The sequence below is a fragment of the Macrobrachium nipponense genome, chromosome 13 (genome assembly GCF_015104395.2).
Source record: "Macrobrachium nipponense isolate FS-2020 chromosome 13, ASM1510439v2, whole genome shotgun sequence".
Classification (NCBI taxonomy): Eukaryota; Metazoa; Arthropoda; class Malacostraca; order Decapoda; family Palaemonidae; genus Macrobrachium; species Macrobrachium nipponense.
In genome coordinates this window covers 58,233,199-58,257,414 of record NC_087206.1, presented here as the reverse complement: position 1 = coordinate 58,257,414, position 24,216 = coordinate 58,233,199, and the positions used below count along the sequence as shown (strand labels likewise).

The 24,216-nt window shown below is 36.2% G+C and overlaps 1 protein-coding gene across 1 annotated transcript in view; it reads left to right on the top strand.

The window, feature by feature from the left end:
* Positions 1-20,686, top strand: part of LOC135225802 (MAM and LDL-receptor class A domain-containing protein 1-like) — a 106,027-nt gene extending 85,341 nt beyond the window's left edge. Inside the window, exons 7-17 of the mRNA XM_064265298.1 lie at positions 818-971; positions 2,527-2,711; positions 3,809-3,893; positions 5,365-5,538; positions 6,822-6,930; positions 10,624-10,807; positions 12,115-12,202; positions 13,594-13,752; positions 16,880-17,100; positions 18,565-18,724; positions 19,043-20,686. Coding sequence (XP_064121368.1) covers positions 818-971; positions 2,527-2,711; positions 3,809-3,893; positions 5,365-5,538; positions 6,822-6,930; positions 10,624-10,807; positions 12,115-12,202; positions 13,594-13,752; positions 16,880-17,100; positions 18,565-18,724; positions 19,043-19,080 — 1,557 coding nt within the window. The 3' untranslated portion in view covers positions 19,081-20,686. The remainder of the gene's footprint in view (positions 1-817; positions 972-2,526; positions 2,712-3,808; positions 3,894-5,364; positions 5,539-6,821; positions 6,931-10,623; positions 10,808-12,114; positions 12,203-13,593; positions 13,753-16,879; positions 17,101-18,564; positions 18,725-19,042) is intronic.
* The last annotated feature ends 3,530 nt before the right edge of the window (positions 20,687-24,216 follow it).

Here is a 24,216-nt window from a genome sequence, read left to right as displayed (position 1 = left end):
TGATAAAAAACGTCATATCACAACCAGTGACATAAGTGGCCAAGTAGGCATCGCATAAACATAGTCCTTATATTACTTCAATATAAGGTTGATGGTAGTTGAACGATTCCATTTGTTAGATTTTACAGAAAACATTGGAAACTCACAAAATTCTGTCAAAGTAAAATAAAAACAATATTCTTAACTTGTATCCACACATACATACATTCATATATGTATGTGTGCTCGTGCGTGCGTGAATGTGTATCTTAAAGACCATTTAAAACAAGGATAAAGGATGAGGGAATATTGTTTACGTTCTATGATACATTAGCTGCAAATGTGGTATAAGTAAGGTAATCACGAATCTCATGCCTACGCAGGAAATAAATATATAATGTAACAAAACAGCAGTTACCTGAGGAACGTGCTGCTGAAATAAGGTTTGAGTCTGCCACGCTGCAGTGTCCATAACGTGGTAATTAGTTATAACCTATAAAATTATGAGTACAGCTTTGTTTATGCTTTGAGTTTTTTGTTCAGAGGTAAATGTAATTCATATAGTTTCATTTATCAATGTAGTTGCCCAGGTTTCGAAGTAGTATATATGGTACATTAATAATTAACAGGCGAATAATAATAATTTAGTTTATTCAACTCATACTCAGACATAGGTCCTAGGAGGAATTTTAATTCTTTTTTTTACTTAGGTTAAAGATAACTGACAATAATTACACGTCAATATCAAGAAGACAATTAAATGGCTATCTGACATTAAATTTAGTGTAAATCTGCTTCTCTCTTCCCTTCTCCCCCTCACCCATCCCCATTTTTCCAGAGCCGAGGAGCTCAGAAGCTCACAGGACCTCAGAGAGACCGGAGCAGCTCAAAGGGAAGTGGACTTGGAGGTGCTTTCGTCTACATCGATTCCTCCTACCCTCGAAGGCCGGAGGACTTCGCCCGTTTAGAGAGCATTGAATTCCAAGAAACTGGTAAATCTTATCCTTATCTGTCATCCAAGTCTCGGTGTGACTTCTTAATTATCTTTATGACTTCAGCTCTTCATAAATCTACAAAATGCTTCAATGAAAGTCATCATCTTAAATCTCCAATAGTCGCCTCACCTCTCTATGTCACCGCCTCGCCCTCCACAAATATACACCATTATATTAAATTTCTGTTTGTCTCATCTCTTAACGCCGTCACTAACGTTCAGTTATAAGTGCGTAGTTATGCCTGTACAGTCATCTCCCTTTCACTCTATTTAAGATTTAATTTTTCGCTGAGAATTACCCTTGGAGAAGAGCTGAGCACTTCTCGCTGAAGGGGAATGTCAAACATCTAACACATAATTAATTTTGAAGTAGGTTATTCTATACCATTTTTAGCTAGAAGAGGAATGTTCCAATTTAAAAAGTTAATGGATTAGGATGGATAACGTCACACACACACACACACAATAAAAAATAAAAATAAAAATAAAAATGAAGAGATCTATAATCTTCGCTTGCTCCATAATTCACATGAAAAGATCTTAAGTCTTCGTGAATATATAAAAAAGGCCTCTTTTCATTAGAGGAAATCTAAAAAATTTCATCTTAAGGGTATACAAACAAAATGTTTTTCCTATAGAGCATGTAACCGAAAAGTAATAAAGAGAGAGAGAGAGAGAGAGAGAGAGAGAGAGAGAGAGAGAGAGAGTTAGGGTTCTGCATCGCAAGTTAAGATTGAATACATTTGGAAGCATAACTTCGCTAGATTTGAGTAATCGCCATGTCAGTAAGCCATCAAGTAAAAAATCGTCATTGTAGCTGATTACATAAGAGAAATGTCTTTTAAAACTTGGATGTTTCAGGCGTTTGTTAAATATGCGCCTCCCATTTCATTCCGAACAGAAAATCCACCAGAAAATAGAAAGGTAACCCTACTTCTTCAAAGTCTTCTCCAACTACTCCAAGTTCAAAATTATTTATTGACTGAACCTGAACTAGAATAAGTGAAATATGTTCTTTCTAATTTGTTCACTGGGATTTTATACTAAGCTTACATGTCAGAAGTTTAGATGATTGATTATGTTCTTGTCTTCATTTTCATCACTGAAACTCTTTCGTTTTATCTTTGGGAGAAAACGGATGTAAACTCAATTATTAAGTGGAGCCTCTGGCTCTCATCGATACATCTTCTGGGGCTTTTACTTTACAGCCTGAGTCAGTCTTTAGTATGAGGGGAACTGACATTCGTAGTTAAGGTGTGATGTGCTAAGGGGATCGTCAGAATCCACATGAAAACACTTCATATGATAAGAGCCTATTTAATCTCTAAATTGAGTTATGTTAAATAATTATTCAAAAACTAAATCCCTTTTCCTAGTTATTGATCATAAGCGTCTCATTGAATCTCTGCACAGAAGAGGATGCATGCTACCTCGGAAGATACAAATAAATTCGTCAGTTTTCTCAGAAGAGACAAATGCAAAAGTTTCCGGTTTCTGGTTTTACCCCACGAAAATGTACCAAAACTAAAACATTTATATCTATGATTTCACAGATCCTAACAATCCTCCATGCATGAGATTCTACACGTACATGTCTGGGAAAGGAGTAGGGATCCTCAGGGTGGTCCTTCAAGACGTCGTCACAAGGCAGGAGCGAGTTCTTTGGGCACTGGCAGGGAATCAAGGGTCGCACTGGATTTTGGCCCAGTTGCCTTTGTCCTCAAATTCCCCCTTTAAAGTGAGTCCAATTTTTGTCTTTTCCCTTCACGCGATGTCGTGAGTTGAACTAAATGGTTAGTTGTAGTTGGTCATTTCTGTCACTGGTTTCATCCTTAAGGATTATGTTTATAGACTAGGTACACCATATATCTCACACACACAGTATATGTGTATATATATATATATATATATATATATATATATATATATATATATATATATATATATATATATATTATATATATAGAATTTCCTCACATCACCGTCATTCATATGCACTCATTAAGCTACAAATGCCCTTTAATATTATTCACGGAACCAATAACTTCAAGAACGTATAGTGAATTCTTGGTTTCCGTGGTTTGCTATCGAGCCCCATGGAGCCGACGAATTTGCTTATCAACTAAAGAATTTCCCTTCGGTTAACATATATGAAAATATATTAATTCCGAGGTAGAACGAATTAGATATTAAAACATATTTGTAGCTTAATGAGAGTATATATATATATATATATATATATATTATATATATATATATATATATATATATTATAATCTACGGGTCACTTCTTGGATAGGCTTATCACTAGGAAGTCTAAGACCCGAATGAAGAATTTTTAACGTCCGTAGCAGAATTCGAATCCTCATTCGCTATATTCTATTCCATTCCAGCTCTACTAAATGTATCTGAATTCGAATCCTACTCACATGGAACAGCCCAAAAGGGCTGTTGAATCGAAACTCAAGCTTTCAAAGAATATTGTTCATTAGATATGAGCGGCAATAAAGTAAATATTGAGCAAAAATCGACATCTCAGCCATTTGCAAGATAAACTATCAGCAGTCATAGAATTCTTATTGGCTTGATTGACAATGAATTTTATTTCATTTACAATAGTTTTTAGGTAATTTGTTTAACTGTCTATCTAGGTAAAAATCAACGGTTATTTTTCCTTTATCGCCAGGCCTTATGCTCTATTTATTATGTTTTACCAGTTCAGTGCAAAAGGCTTCAAGTTTAATGTATATTTCATAACTGCTTAAAGGGGCGTTTATTGAGTCCAGTCCACACACATATTACATCAAAATATTTTCAATGATCATATTTTTGCAGGTAATATACGAGGGCACCATTGGCATTCCGCGACTCGGCGATATTGCCGTAGACGACATTACCATTGTTTCTGGACCCTGTGCAAGTAAGTGAATGAAATTTACAAATATTCCATTTTAGTGCTCCCCATATGCACTTCATAAATGCTATCATTAATTTATGCATATATTTCTTACTTCAGAGTTAACGAGAGCATTATTCTGGAATGCAAAGATGAGTGCGAATTATTAGTTGGCTTTGATTTCTTTTCCCTATCACCGATATGCATGACATTTGCAATGAAAATTTGAGCCTTAGTTATAAAGAAAACATAAACTGATGTCCATATTCTTAACACTATTCACAGCCAAGATGAACACTTCTGAAATTTCGGAGTTGCTTACTGTTGACACAAGGTAACAGATTTAATGATAGATGGTCTCTACGAAGCCCAATGCTTTCCAAAATTTAGTAACTCTTTGTACATGAAATAACAATGTTATATGAATTTTGATTTCGGAAATAAACGAAATCCTGTTCAACTTTCTTATTTTTCAACCGAAGCTTACTTTTCCACAAGGATAACGTTGCTTTGTTAAACGTGAGTGTAGATTCATGAGTACAGACTACAGCAGCATTCAGTTCTTTCCGACTGTATATACACACCAGTATACTTAATTAAAAACGTATTCAGAAGCAGGAAAATCGTGTTCAATTTTATTGGTACAAGAGTTTTTCTTTTTCAAGTATACTATTTATGAGCAGTTCTCTCTGTTCCATATTACAATCTTTATAAATACAGTTAAATGTCCGGCCAGTTATCTCATCGTGTAGCTTTGGCACTGAAATTTATTCCAAAACGTAAAAGGGGCGACTTCAAAATCACGAAGTGAAGCTAATCAAGTTATCCGAAATCATACAGGGAAGAAGCTAAAAGAGAAGAAAATGTATAATATTAACAGAACACGATTGTGCAATCATTCAAACAAGAAACACGGTCCACAAATACTTCACAACCATGAAGGAATGTCACCCTTCAAAGAAAATAAAAGAATTATGTCCATCCAAAAATAATGTAAGAATGTCAACTATAAAAAAGGTCTATAGCGCTAACTCCTTCAGAAAAATCTACGTATTCCAGAACCAATTGCACAAAGTTACTCAAAAGTTTTACACCCCAAAAAGACATCTAGGAATGACATATCCCCTTACGCACCCGCCCCCCAAAGTCCATTCTATTAATTTATCAAAGAAACATAGGAATGTCAGCGGCAACAAAATAACAAAGACTACAAGTATAAATGCCATTTTCCTCCGCAAGAAATACCATAAAGTTTCCTTGAAAAAAAAAAAAGGTCCATGAATTAAAGTTATTAAAAAACACATACGGCTGTTACCCAGACAAGAAATATTGTCTACGTAATTATCAGTCATGTCGCTGTTTACCCTGTCTTACCGTTGGCGTAAGGACATTGTTGCCATATTTGAATGTATAGATATTTCAACGTCAAATAAAATTTAACGATATACGCACATATAAATACACCAATGTATTCATTTACTTTTCATAAATTCAGCTTTACCTGCTGAAGCGTCACCCCCAACCTCCGGGGACTGCACCTTCGAGGAGGACACCTGCGGGTGGTCAAACCCCTCTCTCAGGCACAGACTGGATGACGTTGACTTCTTAAGGGTCAGAGCGACAGAGTATGTTTTCCCAGCTAACGATCACACTACAGGAAACCAGCAAGGTAAGAACCTCTGATATGACTCCTTGACAGAGTGAGTACACCACAGGTAACAAGCAATGTAAGAACCTCATGGTTTCTTTGACAAGATGATCACACCACAGATCTTTGACAAAAGAGGGGTCACACCTAAGGTAATCAGCAAGGTAAGAACTTTTGATACGTTTTCTTCGACAAAATGATAATGCTGCAGGAAATCAGGGGGGCAGGAACTTCTGATATATTTTCTTTGACAAAGCAATAACATCACAGGAAACAAGGTATCTTTTCATCCACTGATATATATTCTTTGAAAAGTAACCGCATCGAAGGACACTGGTGAGTGAAAACATCTGCCAGGTTTTCTTTAACAAAGCAGCCTTGTCACAGATATCTGCAAGGTAAGAACCTCTGACAGGTCTTGGCAAAAGATCAATCACAACAGGATAGCAGCAAAGTATTAATCCTCTGATATGTTTTCTTTGACAAAGCAAACACATCACTGAAAATCAGGGAGGTTAGAACCTGTTATGATTTTATTTGACATAGCAGTCACATCACAGAAGACCAGGAAGGTCAGAACCTGTTATGTTTTCTTTGATATAGAAATCGTCAGAGAAATCGGGAAGGTAAGAATTGCTGTTATGTTTTCTTTGATATAACAGTCGCATCATAGAAAACCTGGAGGCTGGGAACCCCTGTTCTGTTTTCTTTGCATAGCAACCACATCACAGACAACCAAGAAGGTGAGAACCTCTGTTATGCTTTCTTTGACATAACAACCACACCACAGTCAACCAGAAAGGTGAAAACCTCTGTCCTGTTTTCTTTGACATAGCAACCACATCACAGAAAATCAGGAAGGTAGGAACCTTTGTTATGTTTTCTCTGACATAGAATCGCATCACAGGAAACCATCAAAGTGAAAATCTCTCATATGTTTCCTTGACAAATCAAGGTAGGAACCTGTAAGTTGTATGATGTAAAAGATCCTCGTTGGGGGACTTTGAACTGCAGTGCTTATTTTCTTTTATCAGTTATTTTTCTTTCATATATGAAAATCAAGGCAGTTTTAAAACTGCAATGTGTCTGATTTATATTATTAATAGAGCTATTTAGCATAAGAATGATTAATCTTAGGAAGATTAATTTGACTACAGCTATAAAAAGGACATGTTTCAACACAAAATAAAAACTTTTACTTTATCTCTTTTGCTATTCCCTTGATATACATTCTTACCATTATTTTCTCATCCCCCTATATTCTTATCATTTTCACCTTCTGATTTATTTCGGGGGTATTTCAGGTTTCTACATGGCACTAGAAAGTCCAGAAAAGAAGCTTGAGGGAGACAGAGCGTGGCTGATCTCGCCAACGATGAAGGGACAGCGACAAGTCAAATGCCTTTCCTTCTGGTAAGATTGTAAATGTAAATTCATGCAGAGGATGCCCAGATTTACTGTTGTGATTTGATCCACTTTTGATACACCTTGCGGACGGAAAAATGCTTGCAAATGTAACCCAGGTGGTAAACCAGACAGGTAACACAGTTGATGATGGTGATGCACGTGAGGGTGTCTGTGATTGGCTGCCCTCGTAGCTGGCTAAACCAAGGTACGGTAACAGTATGTGGGACTGTACTAGCGTGGGCCGTCCTGGGCTCCCTCACAGCAACACAAAGAAAATGGAATAAATTTGATGAATGTCATGTATCGTGCAGGCAATAAAAAAAAAGTGTGTGACTTTTACACACTGATACTTGGATACCATTTAAGGTGTTGGTATGGTACTGAGCCACAGAAATATGAATATTTTTAATTTAAGTAAATAAGTTATTTATTGTTGTTTTAACAATGCAATGCGTGACAATTTTATTTGTTGCTATACTGCCTCTTCACGAACAGATACATGCATCGTAAAATTAAAAGAATTATTCGCAAGTAAATGCTAAAGTGCACAACACCAAAGCAAGACAATAAACAAGGAGATCTATAAATAGTGTCTTAGAATAAAAAAAGGCGCAATAAATAAAAATTCACAATTATGTATATAAGGACCATCGTGCAAACGGCCGAATGCCCGCATTTTTAATAATTTTTGTGTTTTGAAAAATGCAGCTTTACTCATAAAGAATTGTGGACTTTTATTTATTGTTTCTGGTCAAAGTAGAGTGATGCACCATAGACACGGAAACGTGTGTACAAGATAAACACTGACAAACACATACAAAAAAATGGCGGCAAATAAAGAGATATGCAGTGGCGGATTTAAAGGGAGGAGGCACCTGGCATCTGCCGACTCCTTCATCGATATGAATTAGAGAGCATTATTTTCTTTCAATAAATCTTTACCAGTAGCACCATGCCTTAGTAATGATTATTTCAAACAACAACAATCCACTGACAACAAAAATAATGAACAATTATTACGTTTGGCAATATGTGCATACATGTATAAATATTGAAATATATGTACCGTATTTGTGTTCAATTTCCATTTCAGCGAGGAATGACCTCATAGGTCTGATTGCTTGGTCTTTGGCCTAAATTCTATATTCATTTCAATTAACAATGAAAATCAGAGTATACAGAAAACAGGGAGAGACAGGTACTTGTCATAATGACCAAGAGTATTTCATTTCGTCAGATCGGGCAAATACTGAAGAAATAAGTGGAAATATCTGCTGGAAGGCTATTTATGGTCTTACGTTGTCACTCGATCAGCGCCTTGGCTCTCTTGTCATTATCTGTAACAATGACATTCCATCCTATTCAAGTACTGAAAAAATTTCTTTTGGACTATATTCAGTTTCAGCTGTAGTTATAAATATAGGATAACAAATCCTCCCACTGCATACCTTACCGGAACATCCATGATCATACCTTCTATTCATGAAGAAAAAGACAGATCGGATCGTAATTCTTTGTGAAATTTAAAGAAAACGAAATTTATAACAAGGTACATCACTTGTCAAAAGACAGACGCATAGTAATTTCAAGAGAATTCGGAATTTTACGTTCTGGTTGTAAAAGCAACGTAACCAACGGTTTCAATATTACATTTTATTTTCTCTCTATCTCTCTTCGCCACACATAACAACACTACAGAAATAAAAAACCGCAAACACACACATAAAACTTCACTCCTTTACTACACACACACACACACACACACACGCATCCATGACCGCAATTACACATACATTTATAAAAAAAATCGCATTCACACATATCCATCTACAAACAAAAATATACACTCACAAGCACTTACAACCTCAGCTTCACTCATATGCATAAACGCAAACACAAACAACCATAATCTTGCACATGCAGTGATTGCATCTGCATAAGCGTCCGTGCCATTACTCATTCCGTAGCGAATACAAAAAATTGTCATTAATATAAAAAAAAGAATGGGAAAAAGTTTTTTGATATTCGAGGTCACTCACCTAAAACACTATAATAATATCTATCTATCTATCTATCTATCTATCTATCTATCTATCTATCTATCTATCACTGACAAAAGGTTAAGAAGTTTAAGAATTAGTTGAATCCTTGCCTGATCCTCCTTCCCCAGAACAGTTCAGCACTTATTATCATAGGTGTACGTGTCATGTTGGTGTTGGTCTGAACTGATTGTCTGTAAGTGTTAAATGATATAATGAAATTTGTCCAAAATTATCTCAATACATCTATTTCGATATTTAGTAACCAGTGAACACTCAGCTCAAGAGATTATTCACGATATTGTATATTCATCAGGACTGTATATAGATATACAATACACAATACACACTTAGGAAAGGTAAAGAGATGCTTATTGAGCTGTTAATGTCCCTAAGAATGTTTACAGTTACGGAATATGTACAATCCCTGTAATATTTTCCGGGACATGTGTAATGGTTTACAAAGTATCCCAACCTTCCTTAACTTAACCTAACCAAGGGCACTGCATCCTACCTGACACGGAAGTAGATGGTGTTACTCTTAACCTTTTCTAGAGAAGAATTATTGGTATGGCAGGAATACTTCCCAGCCTAACCTTCACTAACCCTGACCGGAACTCCTCACTCCACTCTCACCGGTCCATTACTTAATGTTTACCTTAAGATTTAAACGAATATCTGCTGCTCTTGGAAGTTCTACTGTGATATTTTCATAGACGGAAAGTACCTGTGGTGTTTTTCAAGGATTACCATGTTAAAGATTTCATAATCATTACATGAGTCTGGTGATATAATACCGAAAATTATATCCATCTACAAAGGTAACTTTATTGGAATGCTTTTTGGACAGTTGAGGAATGGGGAGCAGTAGAACTTCATTTAGAAGATATTCAAAATAAACTAGTTAAGAAAAAAAAAGCAGGATCATCAATAAAAAACTCGACAAAAAATGATATATGTATTGCTGACGTGTTGGACTTAGGTATTGGGGTACGTAATGGCAATTCTAATGATTTCGAACTATGACTCATTTGGAGAAGGAAATGCCGTACATGATTAATGGAGAGACTGGGAAATATCCACCAGCTATTCCTAGTGTAGATCAAGGCGATATTTCTGATCCTTTTCCCAAATTAATAGTTTTTTCAGACTTATCCTAATTACGACTAGGTGCTTGACTTCTTTCTTATAATTACATACAGTATATACGATACACATTCTTACATACATTTAAAAGGTCAAATCGAACAATAAGTATTAGCACATATTCACCTATGTCATATCTTATAAAATTTTAAACCAGTGTTCCACCTTACTTAAAAGAATCTAAGTATAATGAATTGTACTCCAACATATGTATGCATAAAAATGAAAATGACGAGTAACGGATACTATTGAGTGTAAATTAGGTAACGGTGCCAGTATAATTTACAGGAATTAAATTTATTAAAAGGGCGCCAACGTCTATGAAAAATAAAAGTAATGGAATGGGTACAACGCAGAAAGGAATGAAAATGGTATACATGTAGGAATGAAAACAGCATATCGAGTGCCAACGTACAATATAATTATATACTAGAATGAAATAATCCTCGAATGACATTTTCAATTACTGAAAAATCAAAATTTTGATAAGATACAAACAGCAAACTCATTTCAGGTACTTGATGTTCGAACCTCTGACTGACACGGTCGAACCCAACCTGGGTTCACTCAGCGCTTTTTTGAAGAGGGAAGACGACGCAGGCTCCATCATCCTTACCCCGATTTGGGCACTCCAGAATTTCCAGGGGTTAACCTGGTACTTTGGTCAAGCTCCCATCAGGGCTGATGGAGACTTCCAGGTGAGTGTAGATCATCCAAGAGATCGATCCCGGTTAGTTTGGTTTAGACTGAACCGTCCGAATTCGAGCTCAGCCCATTGCTAAAAGGCAGCTGTAAGTGTGGGAAGGTCTTAAAAGGAGTAAGAGGACTGGTGAAGCCTCCAGGCTCGGTCCACTCAGCTGAGACTCAACTGCCCTGGTTAAGCTGGTTTAACGATAGGGTTCTAAGTCTTTATTTCCTCTCTTGCATTAGTATCTGTTGACAGTGATGGGACCGGGAAAAGCCTTGTATGATATTCTCTTTAAACCCAAATCGAATTCAATAAAACAAAACTTTTATCAAATATTCAACCCAGTCCGATTTCAATGACATAAAAGTACATCATTGCTTTTCCAGCCCTTGAATATCACTAGGAAACTCTCCAGAACTGGACCCCAGTGAAACTTTTGCCCCTGAATTCCTGAGTAAAGCCCAGGAGGAGACCCATTCTGTTGTGTCCTGGCTTCTTTTATTCCTTTAGGATATGGATCTGGCCTTGAGTCATTTTGGATCTGTTTGGCAAGAGTTTCAGTTTGGCTCGAGTGTCTTTCAGAAATCTTATGGGAGAAAAAGAGAAGTATGCTGTGTCTATTTTTTTCACCAAATCAAACTCATTATTAGAGGCACTCCTCCCGGGAATCTGGTTGAAGCTCAAGGCTTAAGTTTCAGTAGAGTGACCTCCTTCTTGTGCTTGCAAGGAGGGCAAAGGGGTCCTTGTTCTACGGAATGAGACCTAGGTTTGACTGGGAGTTCTTCCAGAGCTTCCCTCAGAGGAAAGGAGGAACCTGAGGGTTTGGGAAAGCGTTGACGCTCTTTTACGTTTTCTGAACTCGATATTGTTAAGTACGATGGGCGATTTTTCCACAAAGTTTTTGTATCAGACTTATCCGTAGGAACGCATATTTCTGATTTTGACAATAATGATAGTAGTATTAGTAGTAGTAGTAGTAGTAGTAGAAGAGGTGGTTATTTAGAGTTTTTGGTCTATGAGTTACATTAGTTAATGTTTACAGGCATGAACCTGCTGGTAAATTTACTTCAAAGATTTCACAAATTATCATATGCATTACAGATTTTCTTTAATTTACTCATTGTTTTTCATATGCTTTCAATGATTTAAAATATTCAACATATTTAAACCTGGTGTTAAAATGTTTTCCAACATTTGCAAGTCCATCCTTTAAACTAACAGGCATTCCAAAAATATTTTGTATCATAATTCTGTTTTTTTTTTTCCACAATAAAATGGTTGAAAACAGTTTCTCAAAGAATAATTTCCACGTTGCAGGTCGTGTTTGAGGGCGTGTGGGGCTCTGACAAAAGCAGAGGAACCGTTGCCATAGATGACGTCAGCATTTTTGAAGGAAACTGTCCCAGTAAGTGATGATCCTCCTTGAATGGAAGGTTTTTACCTGTTTATTCGTCTGAGATGTATTTATTTTCCTTTATACTCCTTTTCCTTTATGAAGGGTGGCTCCAGAATGTGTCGACCATCCCGTTTCTGAACAAGCTTTTGGGATGTAGTTTCTAGCCCACTGCCTTTCAGTTACCGGGTTGTGATTCACCACAGTTGACGACTAAATACTAGATACATGTCATTACTCAAGTCAAAAGTTTCATATTCGGATTCCATGGAACGTGACTGAGGTTTGTGGCTCGCACAAAAATCGATCCCGAAACCTTATACTGATGAGGCGAGTGCGCTAACAACACGGCTATCCATACTGTTTTTTGAAACCAGTTAATCACTCATTTATTAGATACACAATTATTTTTAATTACCCACTCCAGTAAGACAGCAGAGGTAATTCTTTTGAAATAATCTATATTTAGGAATCTAAATACCAGCCGTTTTGTAATATCTAAATCGCCATTCCCAGATACTAAATTATGAAAGGACTGTAACGCAATTTTACCGAATACGGGGAGTCAAGTTATGTAAAGCTGATGAAAAATGAAAGCACCTGCAATGTTGGGGCGTTTGCATTGTTATCATTGCCCGATTACATGGGCCTCGGCATATATAAAGATACTATTCACAGTAACACGTGTTATGCAAAATCATTAATATTTTCTGGATCTTTCTTAACTGTTAGATATTCAGTGGACTAGTACTTCGAATGACTGACACTAGATAAAGGAACAAATTATGCAAGTGACATCATTTGTAGATGTGTATCTAATCGTTTGCATTACTCATGTAATACCGTTAAGATGCACTTTCGAAAAAGTAAATGAAGCGATAAATTTAGTCTTTTCTGAATATTGATGAATTTGATCTTATTTTCTGGATGTCTAAAAAAAATAGTTAATCATATTCAGTAAAATACTAGCTGTTTCAAATTCTTGCAATTACTGTTCGTATATTCATTTGGGCTGGCTTTTGGGGGATTGGAACGAAGGAAATGATTTTCTCTTGTGATAGTCTGAAAAATATTTTCATCCATGATGATGTTGCTCCTCAGGTGAATATTTCCTTATTGATTAGATAGTCATAAGTTCGAGCTTGTTGGCACGTTCTATGCGAGCTGGAACCCGGCGCTGCTGTCTCCCCACCCGGGGCTGACAAACAGGTTTGCATGGGAAGGGTGGCTGTGTCACATCTCCTCTACTGTCACCCGGGGGAGGGATTACAAAATCCACTCGGATTTCATTGTTAGAGATAATCCTTTAAGTGACTGGAACAAGAGCAAGCTTATTTGTTTAGTGATAACCGTAACACTGTCCTTAATGAAGAGGATTGTCAACAGAGGCGTGTCCTTTTTAGGTATACCTGACGCGGCTGTCGTGCGAGCGGGCGACTGCACATTCACCAGAGGTTCCTGTGGCTGGAAGAACTTGACCTCCGACACCGACTTCTACTGGAGCAGCGCCTCTCCGCTAAGACGTCCCGTCAACATGAATGACCACACCTACGGATCGCCTGGTCAGTATCTCAGTCAGTTTGTGGAGCGAAGGAGAAAAGCCGCCTATTTTCTAAGTTTCCTTGCAAGATTTTACAATTCAGCAATGGCGGCGACTAAAGATGATTTTCAATGTTAATTGCAGAGCGTACAGACCTTGTTATTTAATAACATACCATTCTAAAACCGAGCTGTATTTCAGAAAGACATAAGCACATACCACAAGCGGCAGGCCCTTAGCGGTGTCAATCTCCTCTTGAAAAATTCTTAGGATAATTTTTAGCCAAATCTTGAACGCATTTTCATCATCGCTGAACCAAGTTTATATGCTAATTCTCTAACCATTATCCAAAAAAGAGATCAATATGCGTTATAAATCTGTATTTTCATTATATTTCCAGCTGAAAGTTACGAAATCTTGACCCAATCGATCTCCCAAATCATGGTTATTTCCCTTACCCGATTTTCAATTATGTTATGAAGTTTCAAGACCTAGATTCCAACTTCTGTTCTTGGTCTAGTGGCGGAGGATCACGTAATAAAACAACAAATTTCCCGTACGTTATATTGGAGTCTATAAACGCTAAGCCATGATGCACCTCGACGGATGCCCGTTTCCTAACGCCGGATGAGGTGTAAAACAAAAACTCTCTCATCGTTCTTGCACTTTAGAATTAAATGCTTCACTACACTCGAGTATATTTTGAATACAGTCTCCATATTTCTGTTTTAGTGTTATAAATACATCGTGATATATGTCGAAGCACGTCATGTAGTAAAACAGAGAGGATGAATATCATCACTGGATACTTCATAACGTGTCCTGTACTTAACTATTTCTTAAACCTTTCTTTTGAACCTTCCACTCTTTATTTCCATCAAAAGTTTGTGGGTATTACAGGAATACATTTCCCATCTCTAATATGTGAGGCAATTCCAAGTATGTATTTCATAAAACTCTTTTCATTGATAACGTCACTTTATTATTTTTGTTCGTGAAGAGGCTTAAGGCTGTATTGATAAAGTACCACTTTCACTGTTCGGTATTTTAAAAGCATATATATATATATATATATATATATATAAATATATATATTATATATATAATATATTATTATTATATCTATATATATATATATATATATATATATATATAAACTTTATCACTTACACAATTCTTTGTGCATCAATACAATTACTACAGCACAGTCCAGCTGCCTTTACCGTTAAGCCCGCCTACTGATTACGTCACGACCATTCCTTGAAGCTGATTGGTTGGAAATAGTTTCGAAAAGTCGGTTAATCTGTCGTTCTTTTCATCTTCATTTATTTTGCAATGGTTGTTTAGCCGAATTAAAATACGTTGTGTTGATTATATTATAATCCAAGAGGAGGTGAAAGACGATTCTGTTACTGCTGTGAAGTTCATAAACACCCGACAGCCAGGAATTTGGGAATGTGAAGTCTTCTAAGTACAAAGACAGTCTTACAAGAATGCAAATAAGACCATTTGCATTAAAGTACTGAAAAAAATAGACTACTAAAATATTTGGCATGTGTTATACGTTCCAATACTTACATTAGTTATGCGTTTTGTTTTTTTATTTTACAAAAAATATACGAAGAGGTTAGCGAAGAGGTCGTCAACAAGACTTCCTCTTCGTTTTCAATAATTTTCACGTTCCGACCACCTTCATCTTCGCCACGCAGACCTGCGCAAGGCACAAAAATACCATTTTAGCCACGAACAGCTTTTTCGTGACTTCGTCGAAGTTGTCAGTTTAAACATATGGCCGTTAATCTCTCTCTCTCTCTCTGTTTTATGCATGCTATAAGAACATAAACATGCAGCACATATGAGCGAGTATAATCAAATCTACTAATGTTCAACTCAGGATGATTTAAGTATTTCACCTTCCTTCCCGTTCATGTTAAAAATGCTTATAGAGAACTTTTGGTAAAGTCTCGTTATCGCTCAGACCCGAAGAAATCAAGGAAAAGAAGCAGGTTAAAATAATAGAGAAGGCGACGTTCGTATAACTAATTTTTTTTCTTACGTCGAAATGTTGGAGCTTTGGGCTACTATGAAACTTGGCATTAGGATCTCCCTTAACTATTTTCCATTTTTTATTAACAATATTCAACTCATTTGTCCTGTTCTGTTTGCAGTTGAAATGGCAATGTTTATGTATTGTGTTAAATCCATCATACCTTCTCCTTTACTTGTTTATTTCTACCATCCCAAGATGTGATTATAGTTATCTTAAATGTTATTACTTTTTTTGACAGTTTTAGATTTCAGTTACTTGTATCCTACAAACAACGATTACTCTTGTTATGGCAAGGTCTAACATTAATAATTCGTTTGTCTAGCACATTTAACTATTATTTTTGTTTCATTGATTATTGACCCTCTGGTTTTATCCTGCATTTTCTTTTCTTATCAGGTAATATCTCTCAGTTGAAGACTTTTGATATTATGCCTTCATTTGGAATCAAGTCTGACGATAATGACAGTAATGATCATGATGATAGTGATAATAAAGATAATAACGAATACTCTTGATGAAAATGATTCTATAGATGTAATAAATGTGCCCTATCGATTTCTTCCTTTTGCATTATCTATTACCCTCTGCTATTTGGAACCTCGAATTTCAAGCCAGTGGCCCCTGAGGGCTTGTTCCGTAAGAATAAGGTTCATTTCCTGAATAACAATGATGATAATTTGTACTGAACGCGCCACCAATCGCTTCATCTCTGTTTATCTCTTTATCTCTTATCTCTTGTTCTTTCTTTCTCTCTCTTTTTCTTTTTCGCATCTCTTTCGTTATCTCCTTTCTCTTTTTTTTCTCTCTTTCTTTCTCTTCTCTCTTTCTCTTTCTCTTTTTTTTTTTTTTTTTTCTTTCTTCTTCTTTGCTCTTCTTTCTCTTTTTTAATTCTCTCTCTTTCTCTTTTTTTTCTCTTTTTTATCTCTTTTTTTTTTCTTCCTTTTGCATTATCTATTACCCTCTGCTATTTGGAACCTCGAATTTCAAGCCAGTGGCCCCTGAGGGCTTGTTCCGTAAGAATAAGGTTCATTTCCTGAATAACAATGATGATAATTTGTACTGAACGCGCCACCAATCGCTTCATCTCTTCCCCTGACAGTGGGCTACATCTATTTCGATGTGTTCAACCTCAACTCCCGATCGCAGAAACTGCAGCTGGTGTCGCCGGTGATGGAGCCGTCTTTGGACAGGACCCCGTTCTGCTTCACCTTCTGGTTTGCGGGCTTCGGGGCGGACACGAACACGTCACTCAGCCTCTTCCAGAGACCAGCCAAAGAGGACAACAACAGGCTGATCAACGATCTGAACGATGACATACTTGTGAGTTTCGTTTGTGAAGAAATAGTCTCTGCTGCTTCTTTGGTCTGTTTTCGGTCATAATTTGTTTTTTTTTTTAATTTTATCTTTTTTCTTAAGGTAGGCAAATGTCCACTTCATTTATCTTTATTCTGTTGATCTAGTAGTATAAGCCTAATGAGAACTTTTGCGGTAAACCTCCAGTTCGTGTCTTTCTGTCAGAATAATCGCAAGTATGCCTGGGAAATATTTGGCAGATAATTTTTGCCCGTCTGACTGAAGTTAGGGTCATTGCAACAGATTATTATTTTTTCGCAAGGCTAATCGACTGAATAACAAGCAAATACGTAATTAATTAGTTTTTTATTGATATGGCTGACCAGATGATCGTCATGGGTAACATTGAAAAAAATAATTTTGTTAACCGGGCTAATCGACTGAAAGAAACATTTGACAAATAATTTTTTTTAGTTTGTCGTAATATGCTGCAAATAAATTTCTGTTAACCTTACTGGTTTACTGAAGGTCAGGATATCGTTTAACAACATTGTTTTGGTTAGCCATACTGATATACTGTGTAAGGGCAACATTATCAAATAAATGTGTCCATATATATATATATATATATATATATATATATATATATATATATATATATATATATATATATATATATATATATAATATAAATATATATTATTTTGACTGATACTCTGAATGGCCGGGTGACATCATGACACAATTATTATTATTATTATTATATATATATATTATATATATATATATATATATATATATATATATATATATATATATATATATATGTATAATTTTTATTTTTTATTTTTTTATTTTGACTGATACTCTGAATGGCTGGATAACATTATCTCACAATTATAATTATTATTATTTTCTTATTTGCCGGATGTCAATGCAATATATGACAATTCACATTTTGCTAATCTGCCTGATCGACTCATTGTCCAGGTAACATTCCATTTTAGCCTGCTTAATGGACTGAATGCTAGGGTAAATTGTAACGACATAATTATCCTTAGCCTCGCTGACTGTTTGAATGTCAGGGTATCATACAAAGCATTATTTTCTGATCGACTGAAAGCCAGACAAGCATGTAACAGTTTTTTTTTTCTCAGCCTTGCCGAACAGCTGAGCCTCTGAGTAATATGCGAAAAACAATATTTTGGTAGCCTTGCTTTATTTATTTAATAATTCCTTTTTGGTTATTTTTGCAGATGACCAAATGTCAGAATAAGATCTCTCATTATCCAGGGTAATCTGTAACAACTTATTTTTATGTTGTTCTGGATGATCGACTGAAAGTTAGAGTCACACGTGACAAATAATTTTTTGTTGATCCACTGAATTCAAGGGAAACACAAAACCAATTACTCTTCTTGGCCAAGAGCTGCATGAAACAAGGCCCATGAACATTGCTGGTTCACTGAATTTCCAATTTGCCTTTTGTAGATCTGGCGTCATCAACCTATGAGGGAGCGAGCCAGCGGCTGGCAGTTCGGACAGGTCCCACTAGTGTCGGGAACCAGATTCCAAATCGTAATTGAAGGAATGTCCTATAACGGCGGTTTCACACTGGATGACTTCAAAGTTTACAACGGAGGTTGTGCCAGTAAGTATAAAATATTCCTTACAATTTGCACTAAAAACTACTATGCTATGCATTTCAGTCTATAACAAATTGATCTAGTTTGGATTTACATCATTATGTTTCGTTCCAACTCCATCCTTGCGTAATCCGGAAGCAATTTCGCGATGTTTATACTAATGACAGGCAATGAGACCTCGTGTTTTTAATTTGATAGTTTGGAAAACAACTCAGATATATTTGACAAATTACAAAGTAAAGTGAGGAATAGATGGTTCTGATTCAATTAAGGCTTTGAAATTCGTTACCACATTTGAAATTTACATGTCTATGTTTTTTCAGAGCGCCCAAGGGATCCGATTTTCAACAACAGAATCTGAAGTAGGGCTGCGCTCCACTCGTGTAATTACTCTCCACACAAACACACCATTGTAAAAAAAAGGATTTACACTTAAAATAGATGTCTTCTAAGCATATTCTGTCCTCGTGGAATATCCGAGCGTGTAATACAACTGGATATGTCGCCAACACTTTTAAATTTAAAACGTCTAGTTCTGCTACATCAAGGATTTAGGGACCCTAGTTCTGACTGCATAGAATTGAACAGAATGTTGTGATTTATAAATTTTTTTTATTTATTTATTTTCATTTTTAGTTAACAGTCGATATCATTTAAGACAGAGGTTTCAGTGATAATTAATCAGCTCTCAAATAAACAAAGCTTAGTATTCTACAGTAATCCAAAGAGGCAAGTTCTTTTTATTGAATAAGTTCATTCCTCTCAGGGCATACTTGGTTCGGTGACTCTCTCTCTCTCTCTCTCTCTCTCTTTCTCTCTCTCCCTCTCTCCATTTTCGCTGATTCCAGACTTCTATTTCAAGAGGCTGATATTTCATGATTTTTTGAATTCAGGCTCCACTTTTCTCCTTTTTTCCTTCATTCCTGGGCTGTATAGTGCACAAATGTTCTTCAAAAAGATTTTTGCAGCCGTTTCACGACTCCATCATTTTTATTGTTTCTGAAAGAAAGCCTAAAGAAACAATAAATTATTTCTCTTTGCTTTTTTGGCTTTCACCTGACATTGAGAAGCTTCAGTTCATACATAAACTGAATTCTCATTTTGCTGATATCAAATTAATTTACAGGAAAATCGCTCGAATATTTCGATTCAAGCGGATCTGATTAATAGCCACCGGCAAAACGCCTAATTGGAATTGATGTAAAAATTTTTTGTGGATGTTCATCTAAGGAGACGATAAGCTTTTGTCACCAGTTTCTTAACTGTACTTGTCAGTTGGTCGTTTCTGACAACGCAAATAAGGCATTACTTTGAACAGATGGAAATAACAATGCAAGGAGCCAGCCGACAATAACAAAAGAAAGTAATAATAGTTTCACGGTAAACGATGGTGCTGGAATTATTTGGTTAGTGAATTACTCTGTACATGGCATACTGTCCCGAAGTTCTCCTTGCTTGTCTTATTGATGTCTTTTGTTTGTTTTATGAAGCCGGATCTATAAGAAAAAAAACTTTCTTTACCTTGTAAACCCTTGCATATTCTTTTAAGTGATGTCTTTCTATATACTCTTAAGTTAAAAACTCAGGATTTCATCACAGTCCCTTGGGTAGCAATAATAAACCAGATTTTTCTGGAAAGGGGCTGACTATCAACCAATCAAGAAAATCTTTAGCTGTGACTGGCTCGGGTCCCCTGTGTGTCTAGACTCTTGTCTCTGAATAGAATATTAAAGTTCGTGCTACCAGAAAAAAGAAGTTTTGTTAAGAAACATGAATTCTTTGGTCACGCATGCAAAAAAACAAACGGATGTCCTTTTATCATACAGATATAATATTTCTTATGTGTTTGTAGATATTCCATGCAGTACTTCCCAATTCTTATGACTGTATATTTTAAGTTAATCTTTATTATGTCTGTAACATAGCGATTAACAACTTTATAAAATTTGTGTAAATGTTACAATACAAATGACATATACGTCGTTTTTATAAAATGCATTTTATTTAGTCCCATTTCAATATCTGTCCTTGGATAAAAGTAAATCTACAATGGTTCATTTCAAGTTACGCGTGACTAGGTAAACTTTCATTCTTGAGGTTATTTGAATATGCTCCATGGAATCTTGTAGTAAAATAAGTATGCACAGAGCATTAAGATGAAAACTAAAAAATTGATACGAGTATCTGCATAGGTGCCTGATTTTGGAGACCATAGAAGATGGTCTGAGTACAGATCTCTCCCTGGTCCTATACAAATGTTGAATTGTGGAAGAGAATGGGCAATTCTCTATCTCTGTTACTCTTAAAAGGAGTTGGAACTTAAGTACTTACGTACCTAAGGTTCGGTCCCGTGGTGAGTCAGAAATTTATTTCTGTGAAACACGTTTCCATGTGTTCATTTCCATCTCATCTCACAGTGAAAGGGGTAAGTCGAGTGGAATACTAGCAAATCGAGCGCTGGTGGGTCAGGGAGTTGGGTAAAAATCGCAGGTATGTTAAGTCTTAGTCGCCTACACCGAAAAACCTTAGGCACGTATTTAGGTTCCAACTTCCTTTATGACCTTTGTGCCCGAAATGCTAATACCCTGGACTCTCACTCGACAGACCGGGGTTCGGTCCCGTGTTGCGTCAGAAATTTATTTCTGTGAAACACGTTACCATGTGTTCATTTCCACACACACACACACACACACATATATATATAGATATATAATTATAACTGACGATTAAAAACCGTCCTTATCGCAAGATCAAACGTTTTGTTTTTAAAAACTGGAGCCTTGAGCAATGCCCCGAATATCTGTATTTCTGTGTTTCTTGGAATTGTTGGGAAAAATGGCAGGTTTCTAAGGTGAAAGGCGGGAGGGAGTCATGAGATAACATAATAGCTCCTGTAAACTGTCAGACCTTATTGCTAGGTTAAGTAGGAGGAACTAAATTACAAAATGCATTATCTTTTCATGAGATGGATGCCAGATATATGGTGTTAATACAGCGAAGAAATTCGGGTAATTTACAGAACTTTAACAGTTTTTATGATCGCTTTTCCCATAATTCAACGTTTACTCGAACCCATGTCACCTTTAATGTAGCCATTTAGTCAACGGTTTGACTTATTGTGAATATCAAGCATTCAAGAGAAATGTGTCTGGATTAGTTTATCATCCACTTGACATCGAAAATTTGGGACTTGTCCATCTCTCGTGTATTCTTTAGGGTTTTCACCTCTATGCTATGTGATCACATGACGAAGAGAGCAATCAAATTAAAAGTAAAAATACTGTAAGTTTAAATGAAAGTAGCTTGGTCATTACGCAAACATGGTAGACTTACTAGGGTAAAATGACATAGAATAACTACGTTTTTAGAACGGAGGAAACTGTGCCAGATGAATAAGTTTTACGACCATAGACGTTTTCACTCTTAAGATTTTATGTATTTTTCTACTTCGTGATTTAATCTTAACTTCCGCCGGCATGCTAATACTACATTACAAAAAAATACGTTACCCAACCGAAGCAACGAACACTTGGTCATGAAAATCATTTGAAAACATAAACAGCTTTGCAGCAATAAACTCGTGATGAGATGACCTCATTTGCTGCTATAGGACACATAAAGGAGAACATTGACGCATTATTTAAAATGCATGAGCCAAAGTCGAACGAACTCCTTTCGTTAGATTTTATGACAGACGATCATGGCTCATCTGAAAGGGAAAAACCCAATATAACTGCTATGAATTATGACTTTGTTCTCACAAGGAAATTCTGAGCAAACTGACGGCTCGACAAAGGAAAAGGAAATGAAAAGAGTGGCATTTAAACGCTAAAATTGCCTCTATTAAGAGTGTTATTAACTCTGAAGGAAGCAGAAAAGAACCAAAGTGCACATTCAGATGTTGACATCTAAGGGTGGACGTCATTATCCGTTTACAATGTAATTTTATGTTGGCTTTATTTTTCAGTCTATGCTGGCGATGTGTACAGATGTGAGCTTTCGTGAGGAATCAGACACGCTATTCGAATTCCATTAGGAATATATTTGGTGTGTAATTGGTAATTTGCTCCGTCCTGCTCCATGAAATTCGTCTCTCTCAAAGGACCTTTTTTTATTCGCGATGAAAAAAAAAAATAATGATTTATACGTTATGAGAAACGCAAGCTACGACGCGCCCAACAATTCTCTTATAAAGCCTGACTTATGACTTACGCTTGTCAACGTCGGGATAATCCATATCATTTACCTGCTGATAAGCAGTGTATGAAACCCACTGATGCCTTTGCGCAAACATTCATCTTTATATAAACTTGATACATTAATTAACGGTGCGATGAAGACTGGGTACAAAATAATCCTTTTTGGCCGGCAAGTGAATAAAGAAGACCCTTATTTAATTATTTATTTGTTCATTTATTGTGATGTATTCACTTATTCATTCATGAGTCGCAAGCCGAAAGATGGGCGACCTGCTGGTCTTATTGATTCAATATCTGAGGTGGCAAAGGAGTCGAAAGGAATAATAAATAATAATAATAATAATGATATATTTAATTTCAGCTCAAGGCCATCTACATGAAACATATAGAGTAGAGACGATAACGCACACAATCTAGATAAATGAGATAGTGTGATCGAAAATGATAACTCTGCAATATCCACAGTTGCTGAAGAACTATATACAATAGTATTCTTAATAATGGCAATAACAGTAATAATATTGAGAATAGTACTAGAAAATAAAAAAATTATAGCGATAAAAAATAAAGAAAGAGAGAGAGAGAGAGAGAGAGACAGACAGAGAGAGAGAAGAGAGGAGAGAGAGAGAGAGAGAGAGAGAGAGAGAGAGACAGATTGCATACAATTAATTTCCAGCTAGGACCTTAGGTGATTACAGTAGTCGGGTCCAGAAGCCTAAATACGAAAATTGAAAATGGCAAAACTCTACAATGATATTAATCACAGTAATGATAAAAAAGAAAAATAGCCGTAATAGCAATAATTGTAGAGATAAAATAATAATAATAATGCAGATGTCACGTTATAATTGCAAAAATATGGTATAAATCATTTAAGGAACATACGCCTCATTACCTCATCTTTCCCACAGATTACATCTTCTTGCCTCCCTGCTTAGGACTGAATATTGTTCCCCTAACAATGATTTTTATGATCCAGGTGGTTTTATATGAATTTTACGTAGCGGAGTGGTCGCGAGGAATGTTTGTGAAGCGTCTCAGAATGTCACTGTGAACAACAATTATACGTCTCATGGTCTTCGGGTATAGTTTGTCCAAAGGGAACACCCTCATACACTGTAACAGTACGAGCTGAAGAGCAGCTATTTCGTGTCTCGTTGGCAGAAGGCAAACCTCCTTGCAATCATGTTTCCAGTTGTACATTGTTTACGACGCCTCCGTTCTATGTCTGCCATATCTTTTAGGTTGACCGTGATTATGTGGCCCAAATACGGAAATCCATGTAAGAATTCCAGTCG